Source organism: Saccopteryx bilineata, chromosome 3 (genome assembly GCF_036850765.1).
Source record: "Saccopteryx bilineata isolate mSacBil1 chromosome 3, mSacBil1_pri_phased_curated, whole genome shotgun sequence".
Lineage (NCBI taxonomy): Eukaryota > Metazoa > Chordata > Mammalia > Chiroptera > Emballonuridae > Saccopteryx > Saccopteryx bilineata.
The window spans coordinates 294,758,063-294,772,794 of NC_089492.1; the positions used below are offsets into that span (position 1 = coordinate 294,758,063).

At 48.7% G+C, this 14,732-nt stretch overlaps 1 protein-coding gene across 1 annotated transcript in view; it reads right to left on the reverse strand.

The window, feature by feature from the left end:
- Positions 1-14,241, reverse strand: part of LOC136331828 (zinc finger protein 543-like) — a 30,139-nt gene extending 15,898 nt beyond the window's left edge. Inside the window, exons 1-3 of the mRNA XM_066270876.1 lie at positions 14,099-14,241; positions 10,712-10,838; positions 2,403-2,498 (exon numbers count right to left, since the gene is read on the reverse strand). Of these exons, the coding sequence (XP_066126973.1) occupies positions 2,403-2,498; positions 10,712-10,838; positions 14,099-14,131 (256 nt within the window). The 5' untranslated portion in view covers positions 14,132-14,241. The remainder of the gene's footprint in view (positions 1-2,402; positions 2,499-10,711; positions 10,839-14,098) is intronic.
- Positions 14,242-14,732: the final 491 nt, after the last annotated feature.

Genomic DNA, 14,732 nt, shown 5'->3' on the forward strand with positions numbered 1-14,732 from the left:
CTGGGATGCAGAGGACCCAGGTTAGAGACCCCGAGGCCAGCTTGAGCTCGGGCTCATCTGGCTTGAGCAAAAAAAAAAAAAAAGAAAAAAAAAAGTTCACCAGCTTGGACCCAAGGTCGCTGGCTCAAGCAGGGGGTTATTCGGTCTGCTGAAGTCCCCGGGTCAAGGCACATATGAGAAAGCAATCAATGAACAACTAAGGTGTCCCAACGAAAAACTGATGATTGATGTTTCTCATCTCTCTCCGTTCCTGTCTGTCTATCCCTCTCTCAGTCCCTGAAAAAAGAATGTTTGAGGACTTAACAGTAGAAAGAATGGGCCATGAGATGTTTGATGAGCCAAGATCAGAGTGGCAGCAAGAGGAGGACGAGAATGAAGGCTCAGTGTGAACGGGCTGACAAACCAAGAGGGCCAAACACTGGAGCTGAGCGCCATCAGACAATGGTGCAGTGTAAGGTCACTTGGCATGGAAGTCACAGGAGGGTCGGCTCCGGAATCAGAACTTCTGAGCTCAAAGTCTGACTGGACGAAGCCAGGGTAAACTGAGAAGATGCCTGTAAAGCAATCTGCACAGTGCCAAGCACGGCAAGAGCACTCAGACACTGTGGGCCATGCTGTCTACAAAAATTAGGAGCAAAGTAGTGACCCTGTATGGAACAGAATCAGTGTTGTGATTGGTAGAGAGGGACCTCCCCCACAGAGACTTGTCTTTTTGGTTTTTTGTTTTTCTGAAGTGAGAAGCGGGAAGGCAAAGAGACTGCCGCATGCGTCTGACATTCCCACCAGGGGCGATGCTCTGCCCACCAGGGGGTGATGTTCTGCCCCTCCGGGGCGTCGCTCGGCCACAACCAGAGCCACTCTAGCGCCTGGGGCAGAGGCCAAGGAGCCATCCCCAGCGCCCGGGCATCCTTGCTCCAATGGAGCCTTGGCTGCGGGAGGGAAAGAGAGACAGAGAGGAAGGGGGGGGGGTGAGAAGCAAATGGGCGCTTCTCCTATGTGCCCTGGCCGGGAATCGAACCCGGGTCCCCCACACGCCAGGCCAACGCTCTACCGCTGAGCCAACCGGCCAGGGCCGACCCAACTATATTTTTATGCTGAGCTGTGAATGGACAAGGTAACATAAGAGGCAAAAAAGAAGTGGAGAAGGTAGGTTCCCTCACAAGGTGTGATCTAGACTCTGGTGCAAGAATTGGCCGTGGTCGGAGCCAAGACATCCTCCAGGCAGGTAAGAAGGGAAGCTACACACAGGAGAGATTTAGGTTTAGAAACAACACAGGACAAAGTCTCTTATTTTCAATATGAAACTTTGCTGAGGCTCTAGCCAGTTGATCAGTGGATAGAGCATCAGCCTGGAGTATGGATGTCACGGGTTTGATCCCCAGTGAAGGCACACATGAGAAGTGACCATCTGCTTCTCCACTCCTCCCTCTCCCCCCTTCTCTCTCTCTCTTCCCTTTTGCAGCCAGTGGCTCGACTGGTTTGAGTGTCAGCCCTGGGCATACACGATAGTTTGCTCGGTTGGTCCAAGCATCAGCCCGAGGTGCTCAGGATAACTTGCTTGATTCAAACATTGGCCCTAGATGAGGGTTCGCCAGGTGGATTTCGGTTGGGGCACATGTGGGAGTCTGTCTATCTCCCCTCCTCTCACTTAAAAAAAACAAATAAATGAAAATAAAAGAAATTATGCTGAGATATCAGTGGTGTGACAAGAACACATAACTTTTCCAGGGCCACAGGCTGCTGTGCACCACAGCTCGTGTTAAGACCAGGCAGCTGCCCTGGCCGGTTGGCTCAACGGTAGAGCATCGGCCTAGCGTGCAGAGGACCCGGGTTCGATTCCTGGCCAGGGCACACAGGAGAAGCGCCCATTTGCTTCTCCACCCCTCCGCCGCGCTTTCCTCTCTGTCTCTCTCTTCCCCTCCCACAGCCGGGGCTCCATTGGAGCAAAGATGGCCCGGGCACTGGGGATGGCTCTGTGGCCTCTGCCTCAGGGCTAGAGTGGCTCTGGTCGCAACATGGCAACGCCCAGGATGGGCAGAGCATCGCCCCCTGGTGGGCAGAGCGTCGCCCCTGGTGGGCGTGCCGGGTGGATCCCGGTCGGGCGCATGCGGGAGTCTGTCTGACTGTCTCTCCCTGTTTCCAGCTTCAGAAGAATGAAAAAAAAAAAAAAAAGACCAGGCAGCTGGAGCCAAGAATGCAAATGTTACCTAAGAAGACACCTCCCAACTCCCTCCAGAAGTGGTGAGGAGTGTGACAGGGGCTGGAGAAAGGGAGACAGAAGGACCTCAGGTTAAAAGGCTGCATGTAGGCCATAAGAAAATCCCCACAAATGCCAGAGGTAGTGGTCACCTTGTTGTCTTCAAGTGGCCATAACCCCCACCTGGCCGGCTGTTGGCACCCACCTGCACAGGAGCTTGAGAAGAGCTCTTTCTTCGATGTCTGTGATTCTGGACGATGCTCCGGTGGGTAGATCAGTTCTGGTTCAGACACAGGACAGCCTGTTCATAGGAAAAGAGAGAGAGGAAACAGGGAATTGGGTGAGCCAAAAGAAAAATCTAGGCCCGGACTTCAGGATGTAGACGAGACCCTAGAACAAAGCTGCTCCCATCTGTGCAAATAAAATGCTGAGACCTGGAAACCAAGGGCAAAAACACCACCCGAAAGACCCAAACATGGTAGACATCAGTGCCGGTTGCGTAGACAGCACCAGTTCCTTTTTATTGCCACCCTATGCTATCCCACCACTGTTTAGACATTCAGACGAATCTCCTGACGATGCTTTCTACTTAACCCTTTCAGTAGTGAGGTTTTTTTTCATGCTCGCTGACCCCTGGGAGTGAGTTTTGTTTTTGGGTTATTTTTCCAAAAATAGTTCCAGTTATAGTTTTATTAACTTAAAATCATGTTTGGCCTAACCAGGCAGTGGCGCAGTGGATAGAGCGTCAGACTGGGACGCAGAGGACACAAGTTCGAGACCCCAAGGTTGCCAGCTTGAGCACAGGCTCACTGGGTTTGAGCAAGGCTCACCAGCTTGAGCCCAAGGTCACTGCCTCGAGCAAGGGGTCACTCGGTCTGCTGTAGCCCCCTGGTCAAGGCACATATGAAAAATCAATCAATAAACAACTAAGGAACCAACCGAAACGAAGAATTGATGTTTCTCATCTCTCTCCCTTTGTGTCTGTCTGTCCCTCTCTCTGACTGTCTTAGCCACACGCACACAAAAAAAATCATGTTTGTTTGATAACCAATGTATGGAAACAAGAACATACATTTGCCTTTTTTAAATGTTGCCTTACACATTTTTAAAATAAAAGTTTTTGTATGGTCATACTCTGGATGGTCAGGAGGCACGAGTATGTGTATGAACGTTCATGCTACTCAAAAGGCTTAATCTAAGCCAGGGCCCTCAACTTCCCTGTGCATTAGTAACACCTGGGGCACCTGGCCGCCAACACTGACCTATTCAAACAAAATATCTGGGGCAAGGCTTGGGCATCAGTAGACTTACACACTCCCCAGGTGTTGGTGGCCCATCTAGCAGGTCTGTCACCTTACAAATGGCATCCCTGATGACGGTTATTCTCAGATCACTGTCACGTGACCTATAAGATGAGCCACTCTGAGTAGAGAGAAAGTTTTCATCTAGAGGAGGCCAGGTGGGGCACCTGCAGCTCCTGTTGTCCTGAAGCATCTCATAACTTCTGCCAGAGACAGCCTGGGTGTCAGGACCAAGGACAAGAAGCAAAGATGCAGATAACTGGGCGGGCCCTGTCAAACCCGGAGCCAGCCTCACCTTTGAGCTGCATGCTCAGTGAGGTGATACGTTTACTTCGGGGTGAAGACTGAGCTGGTCTGCCGTGTGCAGCCACACTGCGAGGGTAAAGGACTCTGTGGAGCAGGAGAGACAGAACCCTCACCTGCAGATCCTAGACCAAAGCTCAGGATGTACCTGTCGTCACTAAGCAAATGTTTACTCATGTCTGCCATGGCCGAGGACAGGTGAAGGAGACCTTCCTTCCACTCTGTCAGGAGTCTTGTCCCCTCCAACCTCAGGACCACTGTACATGTCACCCCAACTCCCTGGAAAGGGGGTTCTTGCCCCACTTGTTCCTTCTTGCCTACTCTAACCCTTTGGGTCTAAGCACAAATGCCACTTTCTGAGAAACTCCACTGAACGGTGGCTGCGGGGTCCCAGGGCTTCATCCATCTTCCATGTTCTCATGGAATTTTAGTACTAGCAGTGAGTCAAACACTAACATTTCAAAGACGTCCTGTTACCAGTTCTGCATCTAAAAAGCCTGGGAGTTGCCACCCCCTCCTGACAAGGAGAAAGCGGCATAGACTGAAATACCAACGAGTCTTCTCAGGACAGGAACAGGGAAGGCACAGAGGGCAAACTGCTACACCCTAGACTGGAGACAGCAGTCCTGGCTCAAAGCAGCAGGGGCACATGGGCTGCCAGGACAGGCAACCTGAGCTGTGACTGATCAACGGATGGAGGCTCTGGGCAGACAACTCCAGGGGGACAGGGCCAGGGGGGCACTCTCAATACTGAGATTTATCTCCAGGAGTTTGACAGAGTTTCCACAGTAAATACAAACAAACAAAAAAACAAATCTCCTTTGGCCTCTGGCAGGGGGAGAGAAGCAGCTTTAAAATATACCAGAACATTAAGCTCTTTTTTGTTTTTGTATGTTTCTGAAGTGAGAAGCAGAGAGGCAGAGAGACAGACTCCTGCATGTGCCCGACCGGGATCCACCGGGCATGCCCACCAGGGGGCGATGCTCTGCCCATCTGGGACGTTGCTTTGTTGCAACTGGAGGCATTCTAGCGCCTGAGGTGGAGGCTATGGAGCCATCCTCAGTGCCCAGGCCAACTTTGCTCCAATGGAACCTTGGCTGCGGGAGAGGAAGAGAGAGACAAAGGAGAGGGGAAGAGTGGAGAAGCAAATGGGCGCTTCTCCTTTGTGCTCTGACCAGGAATTGAACCGGGGACTTCCACACGCTGGGCTGATGCTCTACTGCTGAGCCACCTGGCCAGGGCCCAGAGCATTAAGTTCTTAACAAGGCCTGCCTTCAAGAGAAACTAGGTAGTTAACTAGAGCCTAAATGCTTTATCAGAGCCTAACTAACCTGGGGAAGAGGAAACAGCCAAGTCCAATCAACTCTAACCATCCTGTCTTACCTAAAGAGGACAACATAAATACTGAGAAACCCTTGTGAAGTCACAGTCCAGAGGTGCAGGTGCACTAAAAAACTGAACCCTACTAATAGGACATAGGACACTCTCCCTATGTCCACACCTCAACCATTCCATTTCTAAAGGCCTATTTATCGCAGTTACTTTTACCCAGTACATCATATCCAGGTATCAGGAATAAATGCTAAGCCTGACTGGTGGTGGCACAGTGAATACAGCATTGACCTGGGACACTGAGATCCCAGGTTTAAAACCCCAAGATTGCTGGCTTAAGCACACGCTCACCTGCTTGAGCATGGAATCACCAACCCCATGATCACCAGCTTGAGCTCCCAGAGTCAAGGCATGTAAGAGAAGTAATCAATGAATAACTCAAGTGATGCAACTATGAGTTGATGCTTCACATTATTTCTTAAATTATTTATTTATTTATTCATTTTAGAGAGGAGAGGGAGAGACAAAGAAAGAGAGGAGAGGGGAGGAGCTGGAAGCATCAACTCCCATATGTGCCTTGACCAGGCAAGCCCAGGGTTTTGAACCAGCGACCTCAGCATTTCCAGGTCGACGCTTTATCCACTGCGCCACCATAGATCAGGCAATTCACATTATTTCTTTACCTTCCTATCTCTCTCACTAAAAAGAAAAAAAATGAATAAATGCTAAAAGGCAAAAACCACAATCTGAAGACATAAGAGCAAGTATCAGAAACAGGTATGTCAGGGATGCTAGAATTATCAGTTCAGAAATTTACAATAACAATGATTAATATACTAAGGACACATTAACAGACAAAGTAACAACATGTAAGAACAGATGGACAAGGTAAGCAGAGAGATGGAAATCCTAATTAAGAACAAAAAAGATACCTGGCCGGTTGGCTCAGTGGTAGAGCATCAGCCCCGTGTGTGGAGGTCCTGGGTTCGATTCCAGTCCAGGCACACAGGAGAAGTGCCCATCTACCCTTCATCTTTTCCTTCCTCTCTCTTCCTTTCCCACAGCCAAGGCTCCACTGGAGCAAAGTTGGCCCGAGTGCTGAGGACTGCTCCATAGTCTCCACCTCAGGTGCTAAAGTAGCTCGGTTGCTAAGCAATGGAGCAATGGCACCAGATGGGCAGAGCATCATCTGGTAGGGGGCTTGCCAGGTGGATCCTGGTGAGGGTGCATGCAAGAGTCTGTCTCTCTGCCTCTCTATTTCTTGCTTAAGAAAGAGAAAAAGAACAAAACAGAAATGCTATAGACCAAAAACACTGAATAATGTCTCTGATGGGCTTATTAGTAGACTGCAAACAGCTGAATAAATAATCTCGGAGCCTGCCTGATCAGGCGGTGGTGCAGTAGATAGAGCAGTGGTCGGGAACCTATGGCTCGCGAGCCAGATGTGGCTCTTTTGATGGCTGCATCTGGTTCACAGACAAATCTTTAATAAGAAAAATAATAATGTTGAAAATATAAAACATTCTCATGTATTACAATCCATTCATTTCCTACTGCTCATATTCATGGTTGCGGGTGGCTAGAGCCAATCACAGCTGTCCTCCGGGACAACACCAAATTTTTATTGGATAATGCATAACGTACATGGGTCATTGTATGGCTCTCATGGAATTACATTTTAAAATATGTGGCATTCATGGCTCTCTCAGCCGAAAAGGTTCCCGACCCGAGACAGCGTCAGACTGGGACGAGGAGGACCCAGGTTTGAAACCCCAGGGTCGCTGGCTTGAGTACAGGCTCATCTGCTTTAAGGAGGGCTCACCAGCTTGAGCCCAAGGTTGCTGGCTTGAGCAAGGGGTCACTCAGTCTGCTGTAGCCCCCTAGTCAAGGCACATATGAGAAAGCAATCAATGAACAACTAAGGTGCCACAACAAAGAATTGATGCTTCTTATTCTCTCTCCCTTCCTGTCTGTCTGTCCCTGTCTGTCCCTCTCTCTGTCTGTCTCACATACACACACACACACACACACACACACACACACAGAATCCCATTTGAGGATTTCTATACAGCATCCATATAAAGTACATAGTACACTCAGCACCGTTTCCTTGATGTAAAAACCGAGACTCCGGCAGATAAAAGTCATTTGCTAAAATCATGAAATGATGAATGGCTGAGCCATAATGGAAACCAGGCTTGTCAGCTCTGGCATCTGGCCTGTTTCACTACAAACGTACACGGCATTGTTCCAGAAGATGCTGAGTCCAAGTGCGAGGATGACAACCATGACAATGAAGACGATGAGATCCTTAAGAACAGTGACAGCAGCAGGGGTCATAATTACTAAACCCGCACACAGCAAGGTATCAGCAGGCATTGTTCAGACACTTAACCTTCCAACCGTCCTCATTTTACCTGGGAGGTAACTGAGGCACAAAGGGAGTCTGTATCTTGCCCAGGAACACACAGCTTATAAGAACCAGAGCAGAACTGGACACCAAGGGTCAGACACCAGACCCTCGTCTTCCAACTGCTACACTAAAGAGGAAATGACAAACACCGTGGCACATGGCCAGCAGGCTCAGGAAAGCGATAGTGAGAGGGGGATGTAAAGAGGAAAAGGCAATTCTCAGGAAACAGGGGTCAGAGGAAGGGGCAGACTTGGGGGGAGGCCAGACTTCAGCATTTTATGAACCCCTAAAAATAAAAATGAGGAATTCCACATAGTGGTTTTGTCAACTGCAAAATTTGCACAAACATCCAGAACCACCAGTTATTATCAACATTTCCCACAGAAAAAAAGACTTGTATAGTCAAAAATGCACAGAGCTTTTAGCAATAAAGATGTGTCTTTTTTTTTTTTAAGGATTTTATTCATTTTAGAGAGGAGAGAGTCTGTGAGGAGGGGAGGAGAAACAGGAAGCACCAACTCCCATACGTGCCTTGACTAAACAAACCCACGGTTTCAACCGGCAACCTCAGCATTCCAGGTCAATGCTTTATCAATTGCACCACCACAGTTCAGGCCGAAGATGTGTCTTTTAAATTGATTGACTAAGCTTTTGAGGGACCCACTGCAAAGAACCTACTTCTCTGATCTGCCAAGAAGAGCATGCTGGGAGAATTAAATGAGTAGAGAGAAATAATATAAAAATACAGAAAGCAGACAAGAAAAGTTCTGGGTCCTGGGTACGTGGCTCAGATGATTAAAGAATCGGCAGGAAGCACTGAGGTTGCCAGTCCAATACCTGGTCAAGGCACATACAGGAACAGATCAATGTTCCTGTCTCTTATCTCTCTCTCTTTCTCCCTCCTCTTTTGTTAAAATCAATAAATAAAAATTAAGCCTGGCCAGTGGTGGCGCAGTGGATAGAGCGTTGACCTAGAATGCTGAAGTCGCTGGTTTGAAACCCTGGGCTTGTCCCGTTAAGGCACATATGAGAAGCAAGCAGTGAACAACTGGAGTGAAGCAACTATGAGTTGATACTTCTCACTCCCCACCACCACTCCTCTCTCTGTAAAATCAATCAATAAAAAAAAATTAAAAAATATATATATGGAAAAAAAGAATAAAAGAAAAAAATGGTTGATATCCCACTTTTAGGAATATATCCTAAGAATATCATATCACTGATTCAAAAGAAGAAATCCACCCCATGTATAATGCAGCATTGTTTATAATAGCCAAGATCTGGAAACAGCCCAAGTATTCATCAATGGAAAATTGCATTAAAAAGCTGTGGTACAAAAACACAATGAAATACTACACGGCTGTGAAAAAGAACGAAATCTTACCTTTTGTGACAGCATGGATGGACCTGGAGATTATTATGCTAAGTGAAATAAGCCAGGCAGAGAAAGAAAAATATCATATGATCTCGCTTATATGTGGAATCTAATGAACAAAATTAACCCAGGAACAGAATAGAGGAAGAGACGGGGTCACAGGGAACAGAGGGACAGCTGTCAGAGGGAAGGGGGATGAGGGGATGGGATCAGAGAAGGTAAAGGGATTAGTGAAATTATATATACATAACACAGAGATACAGATCACAGGGCAGCAAATCATAGAGGGAAGGGGTAGGGAGCTAGGGGGAACAGGGCAAAGGGGGCATTAATAGGGACACAGGGGTGAGGGGTGAGCGAGTTATATTCAGTGGGACATTTGAAATCATGTAAACACAATAAATTAAAAATTAATAAAATAATAAAAAATTAAATTAAATAAAGAAATAATAATGTAAAATAAAAAAATGGAAATTTAAAAAAAGAAATGCATTGGCCTCAAAAAGCATGGTCTGGCCTGACCGGGCAGTGGCGCAGTAGATAGAGCGTTGGACTGGGATGCGGAGGACCCAGGTTCGAGACCCCGAGGTCGCCAGCTTGAGCACGGGCTCATCTGGTTTGAGCAAAAATTCCACCAGCTTGAGCCCAAGGTTGCTGGCTCCAACAAGGTGTTACTCGGTCTGCTGAAGGCCCGCGGTCAAGGCACATATGAGAAAGCAATCAATGAACAACTAAGGGGTTGCAACGCGCAATGAAAAACTAATAATTGATGCTTCTCATCTCTCTCCATTCCTGTCTGTCTGTCCCTGTCTATCCCTCTCTCTGACTCACTCTCTGTCTCTATAAAAAAAAAATAATAATTAAAAAAAAAAAAAAAAAAAGGCATGGTCTAGGTGGCCGCTTCCTTCTACAAAATAGCTGTGGCAGAAAAGGTCACTGTGAAAAGACAGTGACAGGCACTGATCCGCAGAGAGAGGCCAGGACAAGAAACGCATAAGCCAGACCATAATCACGCTTCCCTAAATTCCTACGTCCATCCCTCAAAGGGCCCAGCTGGAATACCTGCATTTGGGTTCTGTGAGACACTCCTACTTCCTCCCAACACATCTTCATCCTTTCGGCTGTAACCAAAGGTAAACTGTACTGCTTACAAAAATTAGGACCTATTTCAAAATGAATATGAAGGAATAAAATACCCCCTTTTTTCTTTTTTTTTTTGGTATTTTTCTAGAGTGAGAAGCGGGGAGGGAGACAGACAGACTCCTGCATGCGCCCGACAGGGATCCATCCGGCACGCCCACCAGGGGCGATGCTCTGCGCATCTAGGGAGTTGCTCCATTGCAACAAGAGCCATTCTAGTGCCTGAGGCAGAGGCCATGAAGCCGACCTCAGTGCCCGAGCCAACTTTGCTCCAATGGAACCGGGGCTGCGGAAGGGGAAGAGAGAGATGGAAAGAAAGGAGAGGGGGAAGCGTGGAGAAGCAGATGGGCACTTTTCCATGTGCCCTGGCCAGGAATCAAACCCAGGACTTCCACACGCCAGGCTGACGCTCTACCACTGAGCCAACCGGCCAGGGCCTGTGAGCACTATATATTTCTTACCCAATCCTCCCTGAGATACAAGGAGATCAGGCAGGAAAGAGGTGAGATCCGAAAATGAGTGAAGCTGTGGGGAGGAAAGTGGGCAGACTACCAAGAGGGTAGGCTCTCGACCAGCCAGGTCTGGAGCCAGGGGGCAGAATGAAGGAGATGACAGCCCCCCCCCCCATGGCAGAGTTGGGAAGGACTTACCCAGAGACACCAGGAGCCTCAAGATCTCCAGCATCACCTCCTGGTACAGGTTCCTCTGCATGGGGTTCAACTGCTCCCACTCCTCCTGGGTAAAAATCACAGCCACATCCTCAAAGGTCACAGGTACCTGCAAAGTCAATTAGAGGCAGCAGTGTTCATCTTGGAGCTGCTGGATGGCATCAGAGACATAGCTCTGGATGGAAAAGGGGCAGAGAGACCAAACACCTCCTGAGGGCCAAGCTCTGTGCCAGGCTCAAGAAGGCAGACGCTACTTCACACTGGTGACAGCAGGGTAGAAAACAGAAGCGTCTCATGCAAACATTAGGTCAGAACTGTCCTGGGTGGACTGTGAGGGCCAGAATGGAAAGAACTCTCAGATGTCTTAGGAATGAAAAATGCAAACTAAGGACAAAGAAAACAATACTAACACTAATTACAGTGATCACACTTAAGACTCACTGGTCCTTACTGTCTGCGTGCTTTAGTGCTAAGGGACTTACCTATTGTGTTCAAGTGACCGGAAGCCCCCAGCTCCAACATCATGCTTAGATGTAAATCTAATTATTATTTTTTTTTAAGCAAGAGGAAGAGACAGAGAGAGATTGAGTGAGAGAGAGAGAGAGAAAGAGAAAGAGAGGGAGAGAGAGAGAGAAAGGGACAGACAGGGACAGAAAGACAGGAAGGGAGAGATATGTGAAGCATCAACTCATAGTTGCAGCACCTTAGTTGTATTGATTGCTTTCTTTTCTTTTTTTAGTTTTTTTGTTCATTTGTTTTTTACAGAGACAGAGAGAGTCAGAGAGAGGGATAGACAGGGACAGACAGACAGACAGGAACAGAGAAACAAGAAGCATCAATCATTAGTTTTTCACTGCGCATTGCAACACCTTAGTTGTTCATTGATTGCTTTCTCATATGTGCCTTGACTGCGGGCCTTCAGCAGACTTGAGTAACCCCTTGCTCGAGCCAGCGACCTTGGGTCCAAGCTGGTGAGCTCTGCTCAAACCAGATGAGCCCACGCTCAAGTTAGCGACCTCAGGGTCTCGAACCTGGGTCCTCAGCATCCCAGTCTGACGCTCTATCCACTGCGCCACCACCTGGTCAGGCTGATTGCTTTCTTATACGTGCTTTGACAAGGGGAAGGAAGGAGGCTCTAACCTAGCAAGTGACTCCTTGCTCATGCCAGTGACCTTGGGCTTCAAGCCAGTGACGTTTGGGTTCAAGCCAATGACCAGGAGGTCATGTCTATGATCCCACGTTCAAGCTGGCGACCTTGCGGTTTCGAACCTGGGTCGTCAGCATCCCAGACTGACACTCTATCCACTGCACCACTGCTTGGTCAGGCTAAATCTACAATCTAAAAATCAACACTTGCCTGTAGTATGAACATGGATAAGGACCTCACATCATTTGTTAGAACCTCGATTTCTGGATCATTACAATAATTCTTACTCAGCAACAGGTATAAAGATTAATTAAAAAATATAGCCTGGCCTGTGGTAGCACAGTGGATAAAGCATCAACCAGGTCGCTGGTTCAAAACACTGGGCTTGCCTGGTCAAGGCACATATGACAAGCAATCAATGAACAACTAAAGTGAAGCAACTATGAGTTGCTACTTCTCACTCCCTCCAACTTGTTCTGTGAAATCAGTAACTAAAATAATAATAAGAAATTATATATATATATATATATATATATATATATATATATATATATATATATATGTAAAAGAAATAGAAGTGACTTGCCACAGCCTGTGAGGTCAATATCATCATCCTCTTCTGGCCAGTCGGAGAGCTGAGGTCCAGGGAGCTCTACCAGTTCACCCAAAATTTACAGGTGTCATGAACGGGGGCAGAATTTGCCAGAAATGGGGCAAGCAGGAAAGGGGCCCTTGTAAGCTGAAATGCTAGGGAAGACCTTCTCAAAATAAGATACAGCTGAACAGAGGCCAAAATAATGTACTGTGGGCCTGGCCTGAGGTGGTGCAGTGGATAAAGTGTGTACCTGGAATGCTCAGGTCTCCAGTTCGAAACCCTGAGATTGCCTGGTCAAGGCACATGTGAGTGTTGATGCTCCCTGTTCCTCCTCCCCTTCTCTCTCTCTCTCCTCTCTAAACTGAATAAGTAAAATCTTTTTTAAAAAGAAAATCATTTAAAAAAAGAAAAAGAATGTACATTTCCCCAGGTATAAGACGCACCCTTTTTTCAAAAAATTCTGGGTCTAAACACTGGGTGCACCTTATACAGTGGGGTTTTTTTTTTACAAGTTTTGAGGGTGATAAGGAGTTTGTATGAATTTTATGAGTAAAACTGGAGTCCAGGCCCTGGCCGGTTGGCTCAGCAGTGGAGCGTCGCCCTGGCGTGCCGGGGACCCAGGTTCGATTCCCGGCCAGGGCACATAGGAGAAGCGCCCATTTGCTTTTCCACCCCCCCCCCCTTCCTCTCTGTCTCTCTCTTCCCCTCCCGCAGCCAAGGCTCCATTGGAGCAAAGATGGCCCGGGCGCTGGGGATGGCTCCTTGGCCTTTGCCCCAGGCCCTAGAGTGGCTCTGGTCGCAGCAGAGCGACGCCCTGGAAGGGCAGAGCATCGACCCCTGTTGGGCAGAGCATCGCCCCTGGTGGGCGTGCTGGGTGGATCCCGGTCGGGCGCATGCGGGAGTCTGTCTGACTGTCTCTCCCCGTTTCCAGCTTCAGAAAAATACAAAACAAACAAACAAACCAAAAAAAAAAACTGGAGTCCAATGACTATATAATTTTCCCCCCCAAATCCGGCCGAAATGCAGGTGCGTCTTATACATGGGGGAAATAGGTCACAGACGACAGGGACAGTCTAAGGTCAAAGGTCAGTGCAATGGAGAAAGGCGGGCGGGGCGGGGGCTGGGGTCCGAACCGGCCTGTCACCATGGCGCCCGCGAGATTTACAAGAGGGTGGGGAACCTGGCTAGGCGGTGGCACAGTGGATAGAGTGTCCGACTGGGACGCGTAGGACACAGGATCGAAACCCTAAGTTCACTGGCTTGACTGTGGAATCATATACATGACTCCAGGGTCACAGACTTGAGCACAATGTCACTGGCTTGAGCAAGGGGGTCACTCGCTCTGCTGCAGCCCCCACCCCCACCCCCACCAAGGCACATATGAGAAAGCAATCAATGAACAACTAAGGTGCCACAAGGAAGAATTGATGCTTCCCATTCTCTCTCCCTTCCTGTCTGTTCCTCTCTCTGACTCTCTTCTGTTTCTGTCACAACAGCTGTCCTGCACATAGTGACTGAAACCGCGTCACAGAAACGCCAGGGCTGTAAATACACAGGCAATGGTGGACCTGGCACCGCGGAGGAGGCCTCTCCGAACCAGAAATGCCCAAAACCATCACCCACTGACCTGCGCAGGGTTCGCCCACGCGGCCGCCATCATAGGGGACTTCGGAGGTCAAAGTGCCGGGTCCGGGGAAGCGGAGAACGAGAGACGTTCGGCCGCTTCAGGTGATGGCGCCCCTTCCGCTGTCAATAGGGGACCGGCCTCAGCTGACCCACAACCGGGGAGGAGCGACGGGGCACAGACCTATGACGTAAGAGCAACGGAACCAGAAGTCCCGCCCCGCGAGGGACCCTGCCTACAGGAAACCGCCCAGTCCTATTGGTCCAGCGCTAGCGGACACACGCGACTAGTAGCCTACTGGGTGAAGTAGTTTTTGCTCTACAGACAACCCAGCGCCATTTTTACCGCAGTGGGCACAACTTGGGGGAACAAGGGGCAGGGCGATGGAGATTCAGGAAGCAAAGAGGTTTCTCCTCCCGGAGTCAAGGCATCAACCAGCGGCTCCTAACTTCTCTTTGAATCCCCTTAGAGGGAACAGAACTGCCCAAAGAAATGCCTCAAGTCCTGCTCCGGACCCTTTACCAAATGCAGGGTCCTCCAACTCGCAGTCTAGAACCTGTGTGTGTGTGTGTGTGTGTGTGTGTGTGTGTGACAGAGGGCCAGAAAGAAGGACAGATAGGGACAGACAGATAGTGTA